This window comes from Hyla sarda, chromosome 1 (genome assembly GCF_029499605.1).
Source record: "Hyla sarda isolate aHylSar1 chromosome 1, aHylSar1.hap1, whole genome shotgun sequence".
Lineage (NCBI taxonomy): Eukaryota > Metazoa > Chordata > Amphibia > Anura > Hylidae > Hyla > Hyla sarda.
Genome location: NC_079189.1, coordinates 219501667 through 219522610, shown reverse-complemented (window position 1 = coordinate 219522610; position 20944 = coordinate 219501667). Strand labels below are relative to the sequence as shown.

Genomic DNA, 20944 nt, shown 5'->3' with positions numbered 1-20944 from the left:
ATCAGGCCGCGCCGGAACCGGAAGTTCCTATAGGTTTTTATTAGATTTGTAAATTACTTCTATTAAAAAATCTTAATCCTTTCAGTACTTATGAGCTTCTGAAGTTTAGGTTGTCCTTTTCTGTCTAAGTAATCTCTGATGACACGTGTCTCGGGAACCGCCCAGTTTAGAAGAGGTTTGCTATGGGAATTTGCTTCTAAACTGGGCGTTTCCCGAGACACGTGTCACAAATCTGTTTAACTTTCTGGAACCAGTTGATATATAAAAAAATGTTTTTCCTGGAATACCCCTTTAATAGATGAAAATTTGGGAGATAATGCAGAGACTGATTCTATGGCTGCTACCCTGGTTATGTCAGATATTACAGATGTTGAAATCTTTAGAAATTGAATCTATGCCTTGTAAGGATAAAGTTGGAGAAGGTTTTTGCATAAGTAACCCTGGATTTTATCCAGTTGCATCACGTGGTGAGGCTCTGGATAAATTCCAGGATATTGTGGAAAAGGAGATATGTCAATTAAATGAATTGCTATGTTCCCAATCCAGGAGCCACAACCTCTCTCCATCTGAACAATCAGCTATGAAAGCTATTATAGATAATAAAGACCTTATTGTCCGTAAAGTGGATATAGGAGGCGCGGTTGTTTTTCTGAATCTGGGCTTGTATGAAAAATAAAGTCTGGAACTCCTGGGTGATGAAAGTACTTATCGTACATTGCCTGGTAATTCTAACCAAATGTTTTCTAAACAACTAGAAAGGTTATTGCAGGATGGGTTAAGCATGGGGGTCAATACAAATTCAGTAACTCCCATATTCCACTCTATACCAAAAGTTCCCAAAAAACAGTTTCTCCCCCAACGAGACCAATAGTGGCAGGAATTCGCTCAGTGGAGGAGAGATTAGATTCCTAGCTAGATCACTATCTACAACCTCTTGCAAAATTAACCCCTACATATCTACACGACACAAAACTTTGTAAGTATGACATGGCATGACGATTTTTCCTGGGCAACGTGCAATGTAGTTGGCTTGTACTCTGCTATTCTCCATGATAAAGCTCTGGAAAGTGGTACATAGACAAATATAACACTTATAGTAGTGAACTCAAAGAGTTTGTTGTTATGGCTTTACATTTCCTTTTGACTAAATTTTTTTTCTTTTTAATGGTAAGTATGGTTTACAAATTAAGGGAGCAAGTATGGGAGGCACGATTTCCCCCTCTCTAGCAAATATTAACATGTCTTGTTGGGAAGTTATGTACATTTTAACATCTGAAAACCCATTCTTTGAGTACGCACAATGGCTGGGCCGTTATATAAATGGGCCTACTCATTGTTTGGAAAGAACTTTAAATATGAAGAATTTCTCAAATACATTAATGACGACCACATGTTTCTCCAGTTTACAGGAGAATATGGTAGGGACAGCATTCAGTTTCTGGACGTCATAATTTGTCACAATGAAAATCAAGTAATTATCAGCCCTTTCCGTAAAAATTGTACAGTTAACTCTATTTTACTGTCCTCTCCTTGCTACCCCTCACATGTAGCGAGGAATCTCCCATACGGGGAGTGGTATAGACTAAATGATTTTGTACCAAAAATCAAAGAGCATGGTTAAATTGGAAAAACTAGTTAAGCGCCTGAGTGATAGAAACAATTCAGACTCTATCCTAAGAGATATGTTTGAAAAAAACTTAACAGAAATAATACCCTAGTAGAACATCCTAAACCACATAAAAGACCTAACAACTCACCTGTGAAGTTCATTACCTCATACAGCAAACAATTCCATCTTGTGAAAAAGATTGTTTTAAAAATGTATCTATACTGAAATCCGATCCTGATCTGTCCGGTATTCTTGCTAATGGTGTTCAGGTGGTTGTAAGGCAAACACCTACGCTTCTTTCCGTTCTAGCTCCCAGCCTATTCCACACCCCAACTGTTACAACATAAAGCAAATTTTCATTGTGAACATAAAATCTTTACCACATGTTCCTATATATCTGTGAATGATACGATAATTGCCTGTGCTACTAAAAATATATTTTAATGCATTCGTATATAAATTGCAACACTAGCAATGTTATTTATGTAACTACATGCACTTCTTGTCATTTACAGTATGTAGGACCTACTTCTAATTCCCTGAAAGTACAGTTCTGGAAACCTCTTATAGATATAAAAAATCAAGTAACCAATATATCTTATCTTAGCAGACATTTAAGAGAGACCCACTGTGGAGACATGTGTACAATACAGATTTCAGAAACAAAAGACAGACAGCGCTCCATAGTGTAATACCGTTGTTGCACAGAAGGATTATTAGGGTGGATATCGCGCTTACCACAATGGGTTACACTCCACCAAGTGCAACAATGGATCAAGGTGTAGAATGAAGATGAGGTGTTAGCAGCCACTCCGCGTCTCATCAGGTATAGCAAAAGTAAAAGTAGAACTCCAAGGTGTGGACGGGATACACGGGAGCTCAACAGCCAGGTAGAAGAACAAAAAAGTTCATGTGGGTAGCCCACCTGGAATTATTTACATATCTACCTGAGACACACCTGCATGGTGAGTTTTGCAGCAAGTCCAATAGTTCTAACCAGGGGCATTATATATATTTTTTCCTTGAGAAAAGTGGATATTGACAGACAAACGTTAGCATGTTAAGTAGACTCACATAGGTTTTCTTGTGACTGTATCAGTTAGCATTTTAGCATTATTTGTTTCATGTCCACGTTCTTGCATTTGTGGTATATGTATTTTAGCCCCTTATATATAGAGCACCCTGGAACTAATTGTGCTACATAAAAATAATAAAAATGTATTAAAAATCAATGCATAAAGGAGCTGGCTTTGATCAAAATTTAGACACTCAAGGTTATACAGTTCCTGTGCAAACAATGTACTCTCTCTCTCTTTCAGAGTCATTTTGCGAGCACCTTATGTAGCTAAGGCTTTCCTCAAGAGGGCCCAGTATAAACAGATGATTGGCAGGGCTGGTCGAGCTGGCATTGACAATGCAGGGGAAAGTATTCTTATCATACAGGAAAAAGACAAAGAACTGGTAAGAAATATATATATATACAAACACACACATACCTCATGTCCCGACCTCATATGCTGTCCTCATATCCCGACCTCATATGCTGTCCTCCTATCCCGACCTCCTATCCCGGCCTCATGTCCCGACCTCCTATCCCGACCTTATGTCCCATCCTCATATCCTGTCCTCAGGTGGGATTAATATGTGATGAAGATATTGTAAGCTGAAAATAGAAGGGGACGTGGCTTTGTGGGACTGGGCGTGATTTGCAAGCCAGACCGATGCACAAAAAGGGTAGAGAATAAAAGATTGGTGTGAGGTGGAAATTTGCGCCCCATGCAAGCTTGCGTCCGCCCCTCCACTCATCTCTCTGAAGATTTCCGAAGCTAGAGCTCGGGGGGAGGGCAGAGCGAAGGCAGAGCACTCGGAGGACGCAGGTCTGCACGGGAGAAAGAACAGAGAGAAGGACGTACACGCCCCCCTCATCTCCTCCCTGAGCCCAGTCTGTGTTCACTGAATGGGAGGATAACAAAGTGCAGGGACTGGGGAATAAATCTCGGGCTTCCATGTGTGAAGGTGGGGGGGGGGGGGGGGGGGGGGACGTACTCCTGAATGACACATGCTGGGAGTTGTAGTCCCTGTTATGTGTGTGTATGCTAGTGTTTCCCAACCAGGGAATGCTAGGAGTTGTAGTTTTGCAACACCTGGAGGCACATTGGTTGGGAAACACTGGTGTAGGCCCTGTAGAGGTGTGGTAAACTACAACCCCCAGGAGACTACAGAGGCAGCTGCTGGTGTTATACCACAGACTGAAGACTCCTGAATGACACATGCAGGGGAGCATAAATGCACGGGGTTCATACAGGGACATAGAAATGCATGGGGTTCATACAGGGAAGCAGAAATGCAAGGGGTTCATACAGAGAAGCAGAAATGCACGGGGTTCGTACAAGGAAGCAGAAATGCACAGGGTTCATACAGGGAAGCAGAAATGCACGGGGTTCATACTGGGAAGCAGAAATGCACGGGGTTCATACAGCGAAGCAGAAATGCACTGGGTTCATACAGCGAAGCAGAAATGCACTGGGTTCATACAAGGAAGAAGAAATGCATGGGGTTTATACAGGGAAGCAGAAATGCACGGGGTTCATACAGGGAAGCAAAAATGCACGGGGTTCATACAGGGAAGCAGAGATGCACGGGGTTCATACAGGGAAGCAGAAATTCTGCGAGTGGCGTTTGAGTAAATCATTAACCTGTCTAGGACAAAGGGCGTACCTGCTGAAATCGTTTAGCAGGCATCCCGTACCAACACCTGGGGGTCCTCAATTCAGACCAGCGATTTGCAGCGATTCCGGGTCATACGGTCTCTGGTGACCTGGAAACTAAGGGTGATGGGGGTTGTCCAAGACCGCTACGATCACCTTGAAGGGACAGGAGTGAGGTGGCAGGGGTGCCACCTCTCCTATCCCTGCTATTGGTCGACCAATAGCAGATCGTGGGGGGGTTTGGTTTGGTTCCCCCGCTCTGTGGCAGGCGGCGATCCTGCTAGTGACAGGAGCCAGGAGGTGAGTAGTTGCCTAGCAACATCTGGAGGGCCACAGTTTGGAGACCACTGTGCAGTGGTAAACTTTAGCCCTCCAGATCTTGCAAAACTGCAACTCCCAGCATGCCCAGACAGCCCCCAGGCATTTGCACAGGATGCCTGCTGAACAATTTCAGCAGGCATCCCTTTCACTGCCTGGTTCCCGTTGGTAAACAGAAATGCAGAGGGCGTACCGGTACGCCCTTGGTCCTTAATTCCCCGGGCGCCAGGGCGTACCTGTACGCCCTTGGTCTTAGACAGGTTATTGATTTAATCTAAAACTCCACTTGCAGAATTCTGTAAGTGAAGGTTTCATGTGGCGGCCGCTGCCAAAATCCGTCTTCTCCTCCTTCTCGATTTCTTCTGGATGACAATGTACATGCTTCTGTGTTATTTCTCCTGTATCTTTGTGCTCCTGTACGTCCCCTCCTGACATGATTTTCTCTCGAAGCTGCTGTGCAATGAACGCTGACATGAAGGCCTCTGCATAAACCCCATGCATCTCTACTTCATTGTATGAACCTTGTGCATTTCTGCTTCCCTGTATGGACCCCGTGCATTTCTGCTTCCCTGTATGGACCCCATGCTTTTCTGTTTCCCTGTATGGACCCCGTGCAATTCTGCTTCCCTGTATGGACCCCGTGCATTTCTGCCTTCCCTGTATGAACCCTGTGCATTTATGCTTCCCTGTATGAACCCCGTGCAATTCTACGTCCCTGTATGAACCTCGTGCATTTCTGCTTCCCTGTATGGACCCCGTGCATTTATGCTTCCCCTGTATGGACCTCGTGCATTTCTACATCCCTGTATGAACCCCGTGCATTTCTATGTCCCTGTATGAACGCTGACATAGAAATTCACAGTTTTCATACAGTGATGCTCATGTCCTGTACAAGCCCCTATGTCCTCTTTATGGGGCTAGTGAACAACCCCATGAAAAAACATAAACCAGCCCATGCAGTCATCCTCCCCCTTAAAGTTATACACAGCACACTAATATAACTCAGCCCTGGTTGGTATATACTGGCATACACACACAAAAGAAACTACAACTCCCAGCATGTGTCATTCAGGAGTCTTCAGTCTGTGGTATAACTCTAGCAGCTGCCTCTGTAGTTTCCTGGGGATTGTAGTTAACCAACGCCTCTATTGTCTTTCAGTAGTCTCCTGCAAAACTACCACACCCAGCATTCCCCTGATTTGGAAACACTAGCATACACACTTATAACAGGGACTACAACTTCCAGCATGTGTCAATGTGTCATGTGTCATTCAGGAGTCCTGTCCTGTCCTGTTCAGGAGTCATTTAACTATCATATGTTTTTATTTGACATATACATTCATTGTCATAAATGTTGGCACCCCTTAAATCTTTCAAGAAAATGAAGTATTTCTCACAGATAAGGATTGCAGTTACACATGTTTTGCTATACACATGTTTATTCCCTTTGTTTGTATTGGACCTAAACCAAAAAAGGGAGGAAAAAAGCTAATCGGACATAAAGTCACACCAAACTCCAAAAATAGGCCGGACAAAATTATTGGAACCCTTTTCAAAATTTTGGAAAAATAAGATTGTTTCAAGCATGTGATGCTCCTTTAAACTCACCTGGGGCAAGTAACAGGTGTGGGCAATATAAAAATCACACCTGAACGCAGATAAAGAGGAGAGAAGTTCACTTAGTCTTTGCATTGTGTGTCTGTGTGTGCCACACTAAGCATGGACAACAGAAAGGGGAGAAGAGAACTGTCTGAGGATTGAGAACCAAAATTGTGGAAAAATATCAACAATCTCAAGGTTACAAGTCCATCTCCAGAGATCTAGATTTGCCTTTGTCCACAGTGCACAACATTATCAAGAAGTTTGCAACCCATGGGACTGTAGCTAATCTCCCTGGGTGTGGACGGAAGAGAAAATTTGATGAAAGGTGTCAACGCAGGATGGTGGATAAGCAACCCCAAACAAGTTCCAAAGATATTCAAGCAGTCCTGCAGGCTCAGGGAGCATCAGTGTCAGTGCGATCTATCCGTCAACATTTAAATTAAATGAAACGCTATGGCAGGAGACCCAGGAGGACCCCACTGCTGACACAGAGACCTAAAAAGCAAGACTACATTTTGCCAAAATGAACTTGAATAAGCCAAAAACCTTCTGGGAAAACGTCTTGTGGACAGATGAGACCAAGATAGAGCTTTTGGTAAAGCACATCATTCTACTGTTTACCGAAAACTGAATGAGGCCTACAAAGAAATGAACACAGTACCTACAGTGAAATATGGTGGAGGTTCAATGATGTTTTGGGGTTGTTTTGCTGCCTCTGGCACTGGGTGCCTTGAATATGTGCAAAGCATCATGAAATCTGAGGATTACCAATGGTTTTTGGGTCGCACTGTACAGCCCAGTGTCAGAAAGCTGGGTTTGCGTCCGAGACCTTGGGTCTTCCAGCAGGACAATGACCCCAAACATACGTCAAAAAGCACCTAGAAATGGATGGCAACAAAGCGCTGGAGGAGTTCAGCAATGAGTCCAGATCTAAATCCCATTGAACACCTGTGGGATAGGAGAGGAGAGACCTGGAGCAGTTTGCAAAGAGCAGAGTGGTCCAACATTCCGGCTGAGAGGTGTAAGAAGCTTATTGATGGTTATAGGAAGCCACTGATTTCAGTTATTTTTTTCAAAGGTTGTGCAACCAAATATTAAGTTAAGGGTGCCAATAATTTTGTCCAGACCATTTTGGAGTTTGGTGTGACATTATGTCCAATTTGCTTTTTTTCATCCCTTTTTGGTTTATTTCCAACATACGATGGTAATTCGTTCCAAACGAGCCATCGTTTGTTGAATCCTTCGTATGTTGAGGGATTCGTGCAATGTGAAGTATAGGAAGCTGTACTCACCTGTCCCCGCCGCTCGAGATGGTGTCCCCGGGCCTCCGCTGGGCTCTCCGCTGTCTTCTCCGGTCCTCTGCTGTCTTCTCCGGTCCTCTGCTGTCTTCTCCGGTCCTCTGCTGTCTTCTCCGGTCCTCTGCTGTCTTCTCCGGTCCTCTGCTTTCTTCCGCAAGGCCTTACTGGGCCTGCGTAGCGACGCCATTATGCCGCTGCGTACGCCATTCCTATTGGATGACGTGCGCAGCAGCGTATTGACGTGATCGGAGAGGGCCGAGAAGACACCGGAAGACCAGCACTGGACCCGGAGGGCACCCCGGAGCATCGTAAAGGGGTAAGTAATACTTACCGCACCACACGGGGAACATTAAGCTGCTATCCGGCAGCAGCTTAAGCATTTGGCACTGCCGGATAGCACTTAATGCGATGGCCCCAACATAAAAAAAGCATTGTATGTCGATGCTGACATCGACATGCGATGGCCTCTGAGAGGCCATCATATGTCGATTTCATCATATGTCGGGCCATCGTAGGTCGGGGGGTCACTGTACACACAATGGGAATAAACATGTGTATACGTAGGTCGGGGGGTCACTGTACACACAATGGGAATAAACATGTGTATAGCAAAACGTGTTACTGCAATCCTTTTCTGTGAGAAATACTTCATTTTCTTGAAAAATTTCAGGGGTGCCAACATTTATGGCCATGAATGTAAGTAATATGTGTACCAGGTATTACTAAAATATCTCCTGCCATACAGAATATAAGCAGGAACATACATTTCCCGTAGATGTGCATGGGGGGTAGTTAAGGGTTAACTCAACTATCCTATATTTTAAGTGGACATATAAGTAACATGTGACCAAGTTTAATCGAAATATCTCCAGCCGTTTGGAAGTTATGCAGTAACATATATTTCCCATAGACTTGTATGGGACTTTAAACAAAAACCCCAACCCTGGCAACTGGGGGGTGAGTAAGGGTTAAATTACCTGACCTATGTTTGTTGTTGACATATTAGTAACATGTGTGCCAAGTTTCATATTAATATATTTAGACATTTGGATGTGATGCTGGAACATACATATATACACACATTGGGGGAGATTTTATCATTATATATACACTATTTTCAGGTTCTATATTGTGTTAAAAAAAGAGCAGTTGCATATTTTGCGTGTTTTGTTTTTTTTGCATAATTTTTGATAGACTATCACATCTGGAATTCTAAGTTACGGTCTACGGTAGAGCTAATTATGCAGTGTACCTCAATCTATCAACTGCATATTTTTAGTATAGATGCTGAAAGTTTGAGCAAGTAGCAAAATAATCACGCAAAAATAAACCAGCACGGAGGACGTGTAAAACTCTAAATCGGGGTCACCCCAGTTATAGCTGTAATGTCCCAGCACTTTGGAGAGGCCGTGACCCCTGGCTTTTAAAGGGGTATTCCGGGCAAAAATATTTTATCCCCTATCCAAAGGATAGGGGATAAGATGTCTGATCGCGGGGGGGGCCTGCCGCTGGGACCCCCTGCGATCTTCCTGCAGCAGCCCGCATTCTATGCGGGTGCTGCGTCTCCAGTTTTAGAAACCTCCGGGACTGGGGACGTGACGTCACGTCACGCCCCCTCCATTCATGTAGATGGGAGGGAGCGTGACGGCTACGAGACGCAGCACCCGCATAGAATGCGTGTGCTGCAGGAAGATCGCGGGGGGTCCCAGCGGCAGGCCCCCTGCGATCAGACATCTTATACCCTATCCTTTGGATGAGCTTCAAGAGGGAGTCACCTGAAATGGTCTTCCAGCAGTCTTGAAGGCTTCCCAGAGATGCTTAGCACTTGTTGGCCCTTTTTGCCTTCACTCTGCGGTCCAGCTCACCCCAAACCATCTCGATTGGTTTCAGGTCCGGTGACTGTGGAGGCCAGGTCATCTGGCGCAGCACCCCAACACTCTCCTTCTTGGCGCAGCACCCCAACACTCTCCAACACTCTCCTTCTTGTCCTGTTGAAAAATAAATGATGGTCCAACTAAACGCAAACCGGATGGAATAACATGCCGCTGCAAGATGCTGTGGTAGCCATGCTGGTTCAGTATGCCTTCAATTTTTAATAAATCCCCAACAGTGTCACCAGCAAAGCACCCCCACACCATCACACCACCTTCTTCATGCTTCACGGTGGGAACCAGGCATGTACAGTCCATCGCTTCACCTTTTCTGCATCGCACAAAGACACGGTGGTTGGAACCAAAGATCTCAAACCCTGTAAATAAATCTGTTTGGGGGAAAAATTTAATCCTTCTGGATCTATTGGGAACAGTTCCAAAATGCTAAGTGTTCACTAATCTAGGCACTAGCCTTATATCATCTCTTTATATGACACACTTGAGTTTTTTCTTTTACCTTTTAGGTAAGAGAACTGGTTAGTAAACCCCCAGAGAACTGTTACAGCAATCTCATGCACGACGGTGGAAAAGGCTTCCTGAGTTTGCTGCTTTCAATAATTGGGCTGAAGGTAAGCTATTTTTTATAGTGTCACGCTTGGGGTATTTCATGGCATACCTTATTAGTAACCTATTAATTTATTTTATTTCTTTTTTAAAGATTGCACAAACAGCAGAAGAAATCTATAAGTTTGCATGTTGTACACTATTCAGTGTTCAACAAAAACATCTAAGTACAGAAAAGTCCTTATGGGATATAACAAATGAATCTTTAGAGGGTCTTTTAAGCAAAGAGCTTGTGTGCACCAAACAGTGCCTTGAATCAAAGCACCCGATATTTGAGGTATCTAGGCTGGGTCAAGCAACTTACAAAGGTGGGCAGTTGTGATATGTAGCCCCTTGATATACATTTTAGCAGTGTCCTTGGCTTATATATGCAGCTAATTTGTGTTATCATCTTCAGGGTCGATTGATTTATCCTACTGTGACCTGCTATATAGTGATCTAAGGAAAGGGCTTGAAGGACTAGTACTGCAGAGCCATCTTCATCTTCTTTATCTTGTGACCCCCTATGAAATGGTGACTCAGTGCAGCCCAGACTGGATGATTTATTTCCGACAGGTAAAGTAAACAAGTATTAGGATGGCACAAATCCCTTAAAAGCGTAAACATATGTTAGTTGGCTTCCTATGAAATTTCCCTTTGTGTGTCTGAGAAAGGAGGATTAGATAATCCCAATACGGACAGAGTCGAGATTATGTAAATGATGACTGTACATTGCTGTTGTTGGTATGTTAGTGTTATGTAAGCAACAGAGTATAAATAAGCAGCAAAAAGAAAACAAGGATAGAAGGGCACTACACTTACCACTCTATGCCTAGGGGCGAGCTGTACAGCTGAAAGAATAAAGGGGTACTCTGGCGAACTAAACCCAAAGCCCAACCTTTCCCTCTCACCAACCTATTTATTTGTCTAAATATCATTCATTAACTATACAAAGCAGTTTCCCTCTTACAGCTGTCATTTACATGCAGGAAGTGATAGAAAGACATCATTATTAGATCAACCTTGTTTTTGTGCAAAGCCCTCGCTGAGACTAGACCCCCAAACCCCCCCCCCCCCCCCCCCCCCCCCCTCCTGGAAGAAAAAGAGATGACATGTTTTCTGTCTTGTCTAGGGGTCTGGCTTCACAGCCACACCTCCCCTACCACTGCGAGGATCTTGCTGGGAGATTAACAGCCCAACGGCTCCCCAGCACATAACACTGCTCTTTGCCTGCTTTAGATTTAATGACTGACTGCTGCCATTCAGGGCATAGCATGATTTATTTCTGGGGAAGGACAGTTTGAGAGAAAAGACATGTAAAATGTGTGGCTGACATCTGCTGCTGACTGCGTTTACAACAACACAGAATGCCACAGATAGTAAAAGCAATTGTCTGGCAGCCACACTGACTGCTGCACTGACTGCTGGGAGTTGTAGTCTGGGCTGCAAGCAAGGAAAAAGAGTATTCAGGAGACAACAGGGGCCACAGGAGCTTGCAAAATCACAAGGATAGTTAAAAGGGACACACAACATGTATTGTCTTGACTTTAGGGCATTTTTATTGTTGTTAACTTCCCTGGAGCACCCTTTTGAAAATAACAACAATCCTCTGTGGTGCTCATGACCAAGATAGAAGCCTTATTTGTTGCCTAGAGAATGAATGAATAAATAAATAACACAGCCCTGATATGTCATCACCCAATATCATGTAACACCTGTGGAATATTAGAGATTATTGATGAGAAATTTTAAAAATGTGGAAAAAATAAAAAAGGAGTAGATTTCAAATTGACGGTTTCCTCCATGACTTTTTCCTCCATGACTGCTTCTTGAATAAAGTTTACCAGTGTACTTTCCATTCATATTTTTTAGTTCAATCTCCTCGACCCTGTTGACCAGAAAGTGGCTGGAAGCGTAGGCGTACCCGAAAGCTTTCTTGCAAAAAAAGTATCAGGTCAAATAATGAAGAAGGTAATACTAAAGATATGCAAAATATTTATACATAAAGATGGGATTACAAAACTCTAAAGATATTTGAACATCTTGTTTAACCCCTTAAGGACCAAGGGCGTACAGGTACGCCTTTGCTCCCTGGTACTTAAGGACCAAGGGCGTACCTGTACGCCCGTGGGAATTTCGGTCCCCGCCGCGCGCCGGGCGGGGATCGCGCCGGGGTGACTGCTGATATCTATCAGCAGGCACCCCGCGCAAATGCCCAGGGCGGTCATTAGACCCCCCCATGTCGGCGATCGGCGCAAATCGCAAGTGAATTCACACTTGCGATTTGCGCCGATTCCGGGTCATACGGGTCTATGGTGACCCGGTGACCCGGAATAGAAGGGGGATCGCGGGTGTCCTAGACACCCACGATCCCCCTGTAGCGATAGGAGTGAGGTGGCAGAGTTGCCACCCCTCCTATCTCTGCTATTAATGGTCTAGACGCGACCACCAATGGCAGATCGGGGGCGGAGGGGTTTACTTTTTGTTTCCCCGTCCTGCCCACCCACAATAGGCGGGGCAGAACGGGGAAACCGACAGGGACCGGCGCCGAAGATCCACTTACCCATCGGCGACGGCAGCGGCGACGATCAGCGGCGGCAGCGGGCGACGATCGGCGGAAGAAGAGGACCGCGACGCAGCTCCCTGGATCCAACGGAAGCCGGTGAGTTACTTAGCAACATCTGGAGGGCTACAGTCTGAGACCACTATAGTGGTCTCTAAACTGTAACCCTCCAGATGTTGCAAAACTACAACTCCCAGCATGCCCAGAGAGCTGTTTAGGCTTGCTGGGAGTTGCAGTTTTGCAACAGCTGGAGGTCTACAGTTTGAGACCACTGCAAAGTGATCTCTATACTGTGCACCTCCAGATCTTGCAAAACTACAACTCCCAGCATGCCCAGACAGCAGTTTGCTGTCTGGGCATGCTGGGAGTTGTAGTTTTGCAACATCTGGAGGTCCGCAGTTTGGAGACCACTATGCAGTGGTCTCTAAACTATAGCTCTACAGATGTTGCAAAACTGCAACTCCCAGCAAGCCTAAACAGCAAACAGCTGTCTCTGCATGCTGGGAGTTGTAGTTGCGATCCCTCCAGCTGTTGCATAACTACATCTCCCAGCATGCCTTTCGGCGATCAGTACATGCTGGGAGTTGAAGTTTTGCAACAGCTGGAGGCACACTGGTTGGAAAATACTGAGTTAGGTAACAGAACCTAACTGAAGGTTTTCCAACCAGTGTACCTCCAGCTGTTGCAAAAGTACAACTCCCAGCATGCACGGTCTGTAAGTACATGCTGGGAGTTGTAGTTTTGAAACAGCTGGAGGTTTGCCCCCCCCCCCCCCCCCCCCCCCCATGTGAACGTACAGGGTACATTCACACTGGCGGGTTTACAGTAAGTTTTCTGCTTCAAGTTTGGGCTGTGGCAAATTTTTCACCGCAGCGCAAACTCCTAGCCGTAAATTCACTGTAAACGCCCGCCAGTGTGAACGTACCCTAAAAACACTACACTTACACATAATAAAGAGTAAAACACAACATATACACCCCCTTACACTGTCCCCCTAATAAAAAATAAAAAATGTATTGTACGGCAGTGTTTCCAAAACAGAGCCTCCAGCTGTTGCAAAACAACAACTCCCAGCATTTCTGGACAGCCACTGACTGTCCAGGCATGCTGGGAGTTTAGCAACAGCTGGAGGCACCCTGTTTGGGAATCACTGGCGTAGAATACCCCTATGTCCACCCCTGTGCAATCCCTAATTTAGTCCTCAAATGCGCATGGCGCTCTCTCACTTCGGAGCCCTGTCGTATTTCAAGGAAACAGTTTAGTGCCACATATGTGGTATCTCCGTACTCGGGAGAAATTGCGTTATTAATTTTGGGGGCTTTTTTTCCTTTTACCCCTTATGAAAAAGAAAAGTTGGGGTCTACACCAGCCTGTTAGTGTAAAAAAAAATTTTTTTTTACACTAACATGCTGGTGTTGTCCTTTACTTTTTATTTTCACGGGAGGTAAAAGGAAAAAAAGACCACCAAAATTTGTAACGCAATTTCTCCTGAGTACGGAAATACCCCATATGTGGGCGTAAAATGCTCTGCGGACGCACAACAAGGCTCAGGAGTGAGAGCGCACCATGTACATTTGAGGCCTAAATTGGTGATTTGCACAGGGGTGGCTGATTTTACAGTGGTTCTGACATAAACACAAAACAATAAATACAGACATGTGACCCCATTTTGGAAACGACACCCCTCACGGAACGTAACAAGGGGTATAGTGAGCCTGAACACCCCACAAATTTTCATTAAAGTTGGATGGGAAAGTGAAAAAAAAATTTTTTTTTTCACTAAAATGCTGGTGTCACCCTAAATTTTTCATTTTCACAAGGGAAAATAAAAAAAAGCCCCCCAAAATTTGTAACCCAATTTCTTCTGAGTAAGAGCATACCCCATATGTGGATGTAAAGTGCTCTATGGGTGCACTACAATGCTCAGAAGAGAAGGAGCGCCATTGGGATTTTGAAGAGAAAATGTGTCCAGAATTGAAGGCCACTTGTGTTTACAAAGCCCCCATGGTACCAGAACAATGGACCCCCCCATATGTGACCCCATTTTGGAAACTACACCCCTCATGTAATGTAATAAGGGGTACAGTGAGCATTTACGCCCCACAGGTGTCTGACAGATTTTTGGAACAGTGATCCGTGAAAATGAAAAATGTAATTTTCCATTTGCACAGCCCACTGTCCCAAAGATCTGTCAAACGCCAGTGGGGTGTAAATGCTCACTGCACCACTTATTAAATTCTGTGAGGGGTGTAGTTTCCAAAATGGGGTCACATGTGGGGGGAGTCCACTGTTCTGGCACCATGGGGGGCTTTGTAAATGCACATGGCCCCTGACTACCATTCCAAACGAATTCTCTTTCCAAAAGCTCAATGGTGCTCCTCCTCTTCTGAGCATTGTAGTTCGCACGTAGTGCACTTCAGGTCCACTTATGGGGTACCTCCATACTCAGAAGAGATGGGGTTACAAATTTTGGGGGGTATTTTCTGCTATTAACCCTTGCAAAAATTTGAAATTTGGTGGGAAACGCATATTTTAGTGAAAAAAAAATATATATTTTTTTACATATGCAAAAGTCGTGAAACCCGTGTGGGGTATTAAGGCTCACTTTATTCCTTGTTACGTTCCTCAAGGGGTCTAGTTTCCAAAATGGTATGCCATGTGTTTTTTTTTTGCTGTTCTGGCACCATAGGGGCTTCCTAAATGCGACATGCCCCCTGAGCAAAATTTGCTCTCAAAAAGTCAAATATCACTCCTTCTCTTCGGAGCATTGTAGTTCGCCCGTAATGCACTTCATGCCAACTTATGGGGTACCTCCATACTCAGAAGAGATGGGGTTACAAATTTTGGGGGGTATTTTCTGCTATTAACCCTTGCAAAAATGTGAAATTTGGGGGGAAACACACATTTTAGTGGAAAAAAAAAATATTTTTTTTACATATGCAAAAGTCGTGAAACACCTGTGGGGTATTAAGGCTCACTTTATTCCTTGTTACGTTCCCCAAGGGGTCTAGTTTCCAAAATGGTATGCCATGTGGGTTATTTTTGCTGTTCTGGCACCATAGGGGCTTCCTAAATGCAACATGCCCCCAAAAACCATTTCTGAAAAACGTACTCTCCAAAATCCCCTTGTCGCTCCTTCGCTTCTGAGCCCTCTACTGCGCCCGCCGAACAATTTACATAGACATATGAGGTATGTGCTTACTCGAGAGAAATTGGGCTACAAATATAAGTATACATTTTCTCCTTTTACCCCTTGTAAAAATTCAAAAATTGGGTTTACAAGAACATGTGAGTGTAAAAAATAAAGATTGTGAATTTTCTCCTTCACTTTGCTGCTATTCCTGTGAAACACCTAAAGGGTTAAAACACTTACTGATTGTCATTTTGAATACTTTGGGGGGTGTAGTTTTTATAATGGGGTCATTTGTGGGGTATTTCTAATGGGAAGACCCTTCAAATCCACTTCAAACCTGAACTGGTCTCTGAAAAAAAGCGAGGTTCAAAATTTTGTGAAAAATTGGAAAATTGCTGCTGAACTTTGAAGCCCTCTGGTGTCTTCCAAAAGTAAAAACACGTCAATTTTATGATGCAAACATAAAGTAGACATATTGGAAATGTGAATAAAATAAAAAAATATTTTGAATATCCATTTTCCTTACAAGCTGAGAGCTTCAAAGTTAGAAAAATGCTAAATTTTCAAATTTTTCATCAAATTTTGGGATTTTTCACCAAGAAAGGATGCAAGTTACCACAAAATTTTACCACTATGTTAAAGTAGAATATGTCACGAAAAAACAATCTCGGAATCAGATTGATAACTAAAAGCATTCCAGAGTTATTAATGTTTAAAGTGACAGTGGTCAGATGTGCAAAAAACGCTCTGGTCCTAAGGTGTAAAATGGCCTGGTCCTTAAGGGGTTAAAGGGGTTATCCAGGAAAAAACTTTTTTTATATATATATCAACTGGCTCCAGAAAGTTAAACCGATTTGTAAATTACTTCTATTAAAAAATCTTAATCCTTTCAGTACTTATGAGCTCCTGAAGTTAAGGTTGTTCTTTTCTGTCCAAGTGCTCCCTGATGACACGTGTCTCGGGAACCGCCCAGTTTAGAAGAGGTTTGCTATGGGGATTTGCTTCTTAACTGGGCGGTTACCAAGACACTTGTCATCAGAGAGCACTTAGACAGAAAAGAACAACCTTAACTTCAGAAACTCATAAGTACTGAAAGGATTAAGATTTTTTTTATAGAAATAATTTAAAAATCTGTTTAACTTTCTGGAGCCAGTTGATATATATAAAATACTTTTTTCCTGGATAACCCCTTTAATGCTACACTGATATTTCAGAGTACATTGCACAAGTGTTGTTGGCACAACCAGGTACTTGTTACCCTTCAATGACTCTCAAATACATAATTGTGTAGCCAAACATGTTAATCTACTTCACTTTAACTTCAGTTGCTAAAGGAGTTGTCCAGGATTTAAAAAAAAAATTGGAGACAAATAATATACCAGGTTTTAAAATGTTGGTTTTGTTATTCTTGCATCTCTAGAAATCCAAATACTGAGAGTAGAGAATTATAAGAAATTACAGTTTTTATTCTTTGGAAATTATACATGTTTCATCGGATATGCAGTGACACACAGATGTATGCAAACTTGAAGCCGTTGCATATATGCTTGGGAACTATTCATTGTGGTCCATATTAAACTTCCTCTGTTAGGGTAGAGATATTCTACACAGACTTCTATTGCCTTGGCGGATGTCCGCCATTAACCCCTCAGATGCCGTGATCAATACAGATCACGGCATCTGCGGCATTGCGGTACTTTGATTGGATGATCGGATCGCCCGCAGCGCTGCCGCAGCGATCCGATCATCCAGCATGACATCCGGAGGTCCCCTCACCTGGCTCCGGCCGTCTCCCGGGGTCTTCTGCTCTGGTCTGCGATCGAGCAGACCAGAGCAGAAGATCACTGATAATACTGAGTGCTCTATCCTATGCATAGCACTGCACAGTATTAGCAATCAAAGGGTTGCTATAGATAGTCCCCTATGGGGACATAAAAAGTTGGAAAAAAAAAAGTTGAAAAATGTAAAAATAAAAAGTTCAAAAAAAGTGAAAAATCCCCTCTCCCAATAAAAATGAAAATTGTCTGTTTTTCCCATTTTACCCCCAAAAAGCATTATTTTTAATAAACATATTTGGTATCGCCGCATGCATAAATGTCCGAACTATCAAAATATAATGTTAATTATATCGTACGGTGAATGGCGTAAAGGTAAAAAATTTAAAAAGTCCAAAAATGCAGCTTTTTTTGTCACATTTTATTTAAAAAAATTAATAAAAAATGATCTATAAGTTTTATATATGCAAATGTGGTATCTAAAAAAAGTACAGATGACGGCGTAAAAAATTTGCCCTCGTACTGCCCTATGTACGGAAAAATGAAAAAGTTATAGGTGGTCAAAATAGAGCGATTTTAGATTACTGATTTTGTACAAAAAGTTTTAGATTTTTTTTAAGCGGTACAAAAATATAAAAGTATCTAGCCATGGGTATCATTTTAATCATATTGGCCCACAGAATAAAGAACACATGTTATTTTTACTGTAAAGTGTACAGTGTGAAAACAAAACCCTCCAAAATGTGCAAAATTTTGGTTTTCATTTAAATTTCCTACCTAAAAATTTTTTGGGGGGTTCACCGTACATTTTATGGTAAAATGAGAGGTTTCATTACAAAGTACAATTGGTCACACAAAAAACAAGCCTTTATATGAGTCTGTAGATGGAAATATAAAAGAGTTATGGATTTTAGAAGGCGAGGAGGAAAAAACAAAAAAGCAAATATAAAACTGGCCTGGTCCTTAAGGTGAAAATGGGCTTGGTCATTAAGGGGTTAAAGACATAGCGTTTTTCTGTTTTTGCACTTTAGTTTTTTCCTCCTTACATTTAAAAAATCATAACCCTTTCAATTTTGCACATAAAAATCCATATGATGGCTTATTTTTTGCGCCACCATTTCTACTTTTTAACCCGATAACGACCATGGACGAGTATAGACGTCCAGGTTGGCGGCTGTTCCCGCACCTGGACGTCTATACTCGTCCATTCTTCTCGTGGGTGCTGCCCAGTGCACCCACGAGATCGAGGCAGGGACTCGGCTATATCACACAGCCGGGACCCAGCTGCACTGCCAGGACCGAAGTAAACTTCGGTCCCGGCTGTTTTAACCCTTACAGCCGCGGTCGGAAATGACCGCGGGCTGTAAGTGTTATGACAGAGGGAGGGGGCTCCCTCTGTCTCCTCTGCAGCACCCTGCATCGCCATCGCGGGGTGCTGTGTGTAATACGCGGCTGGCCGGGACCTGCCGCACTGCCGGGAGTGAAGTTCACTTCACTCCTGACAGTTTAACCCTTACAGCCGCTGTCAGAAGTGGCCGCGCGCTGTAAGGAGTTCTGACAGAGGGATGGGGCTCCCTCTGTCTCTCCTGCAGCACCCCGGAGCATTGTGGGGTGCTGCTGCATACCTGGGCAGCCAGGGGTCCTACAAAGACCCCCAGGTCTGCCCTGGGTATTGCCAGAAAGGACGTGCCAGAGGCACGTCCTGATATGCTGCCTGCTAGTGAAAACTGGCAGGCAGCATATAACTGCAATGCTTTGGAATACTAAGTATTCCAAAGCATTAAAAAGTGTAAAAATAAATAAATAAAATAAAAGTGTAAAAATAAATAAAAATTTAATAAAAGTGTAAAAAAAAAAAATAAAAAATAAAAAAATATTAAAAATACATTTATTAAATGAATCTAATAAAAAAAAATGCATAATGTGTAGGATCGCATTGGCGGACATCCGCAGCATGTAATATGCTGTGGATGTCCACCATGTGATCATACACATTATGCAGCAGTCACGGTAATGAGCTCGCTGCTGCGGCTGGGTAGCTTCGTGTGTCCACTCATAGCGGCGGATTTCCCGCCAGCAGTCATGAGCGGACACACTGAGCTACCCAGCCGCAGCAGTGATGGATATATTCACCATGAGCGGGTGCTTATTCCCACAACATGGCGGATATATCCATCAGGAGCCTTAACTGTCACAGACAGACGCGTTATACTGCCAGCCGACCACGGACCAATCAGAGAGGTCCCTGGTCCAGCCAATAACTTGTAGGGGTGCGGTATATAAATGGGGTCACTTGTGGGGGTGGGGGTACTGTTCTGCCCTGTAAGCCAAATGGCGCTCCTCTCCTTCTGAGTCCTACCACGCGGCCAAGGAACCATATATGGCCTAAGCGGGGATATTTCCGAACATGGGACAAGCAGCTAAATAAAATATAGGGTGCATTTCTTTCAATATCAGAAGTGATGTACAAAAAATATGCCCCCCAAATGATGCATTTGTGAAAAATTGCAAATTTCGAATTTTTAACACTGACTTTGTAATAATTCCTGCCAAAAAACTATGGTGTTAAAATACTCACTGTACCCCCTAGCGAATACCTTGAGGGGTCTAGTTTTTAAAATGGGGTCATTTGGGGAGGTGTTCCTATGTTCTACTACCTTTTAATTTCTGCAAACCTTGCACAGCACATAAAAAAAATGTACTTTTCAAATTTTCAAAATTTTCTAAATTTCAAGTTAAATTGTTAGGCTTCTAACTAATTTAAAATGTTAATTAAAAACAAAAAAATGACGTAAAAATAAAGTAGACATCTGAAAGTATAAATTTCATAAACTCTTTGGTCAGTAAGTATAAATATATGCAAAACATCGTAATCTTTTGTAAAAATTTCATGATTTTTTGCATTATAAAAAAAAAACTACAAATGATATCGGCTTACTTTTACTATGTACATGAAGGACAACTTGTGACAAAAAAACAATGTCAGAATTATCGTGATTGGCAAAACGTTACCAGAGTTATTCTCTAATAAAGACAGACATCCCCGATTTGAAAAAACAGGCCTGGTCTTTCAGGGGCGTACAGGTTTATTTGCATTGGTCCTTAAGGGGTTAATGACATCAGTCATTTTACCCAAAAATCTATGGCGAAATGGAAAAAAATCATTGTGCAACAAAATGGAAGAAAGCTTCCGTTTCTACGCAGTGCATTTTTCAGTAAAAATGACACCTTATCTTTATTCTGTAGGTCCATACGATTAAAATAATACCCTACTTTTATAGGTTTGATTTTGTCATACTTCTGGAAAAAATCATAACTACATGCAGGCAAATATAGACGTGAAAATTGTCATCTTCTGACCCCTAGAACTTGTTTATTTTTCCACGTACGCTAATTTTTTGAGCCGGGATCTGAAGTTTTTATCGGAATCATTTTTGTTTTGATCAGACTTTTTTAATCGCTTT

At 43.0% G+C, this 20944-nt stretch overlaps 1 protein-coding gene across 2 annotated transcripts in view; it reads left to right on the top strand.

The window, feature by feature from the left end:
- HELQ (helicase, POLQ like) overlaps positions 1-20944 on the top strand; it is a 57249-nt gene that overhangs the window by 31128 nt on the left and 5177 nt on the right. For both annotated transcript variants that reach the window (XM_056568767.1, XM_056568766.1), the window contains exons 11-15: positions 2929-3070; positions 9931-10035; positions 10125-10338; positions 10428-10585; positions 11882-11980. In XM_056568767.1, the coding sequence (XP_056424742.1) occupies positions 2929-3070; positions 9931-10035; positions 10125-10338; positions 10428-10585; positions 11882-11980 (718 nt within the window). The remainder of the gene's footprint in view (positions 1-2928; positions 3071-9930; positions 10036-10124; positions 10339-10427; positions 10586-11881; positions 11981-20944) is intronic.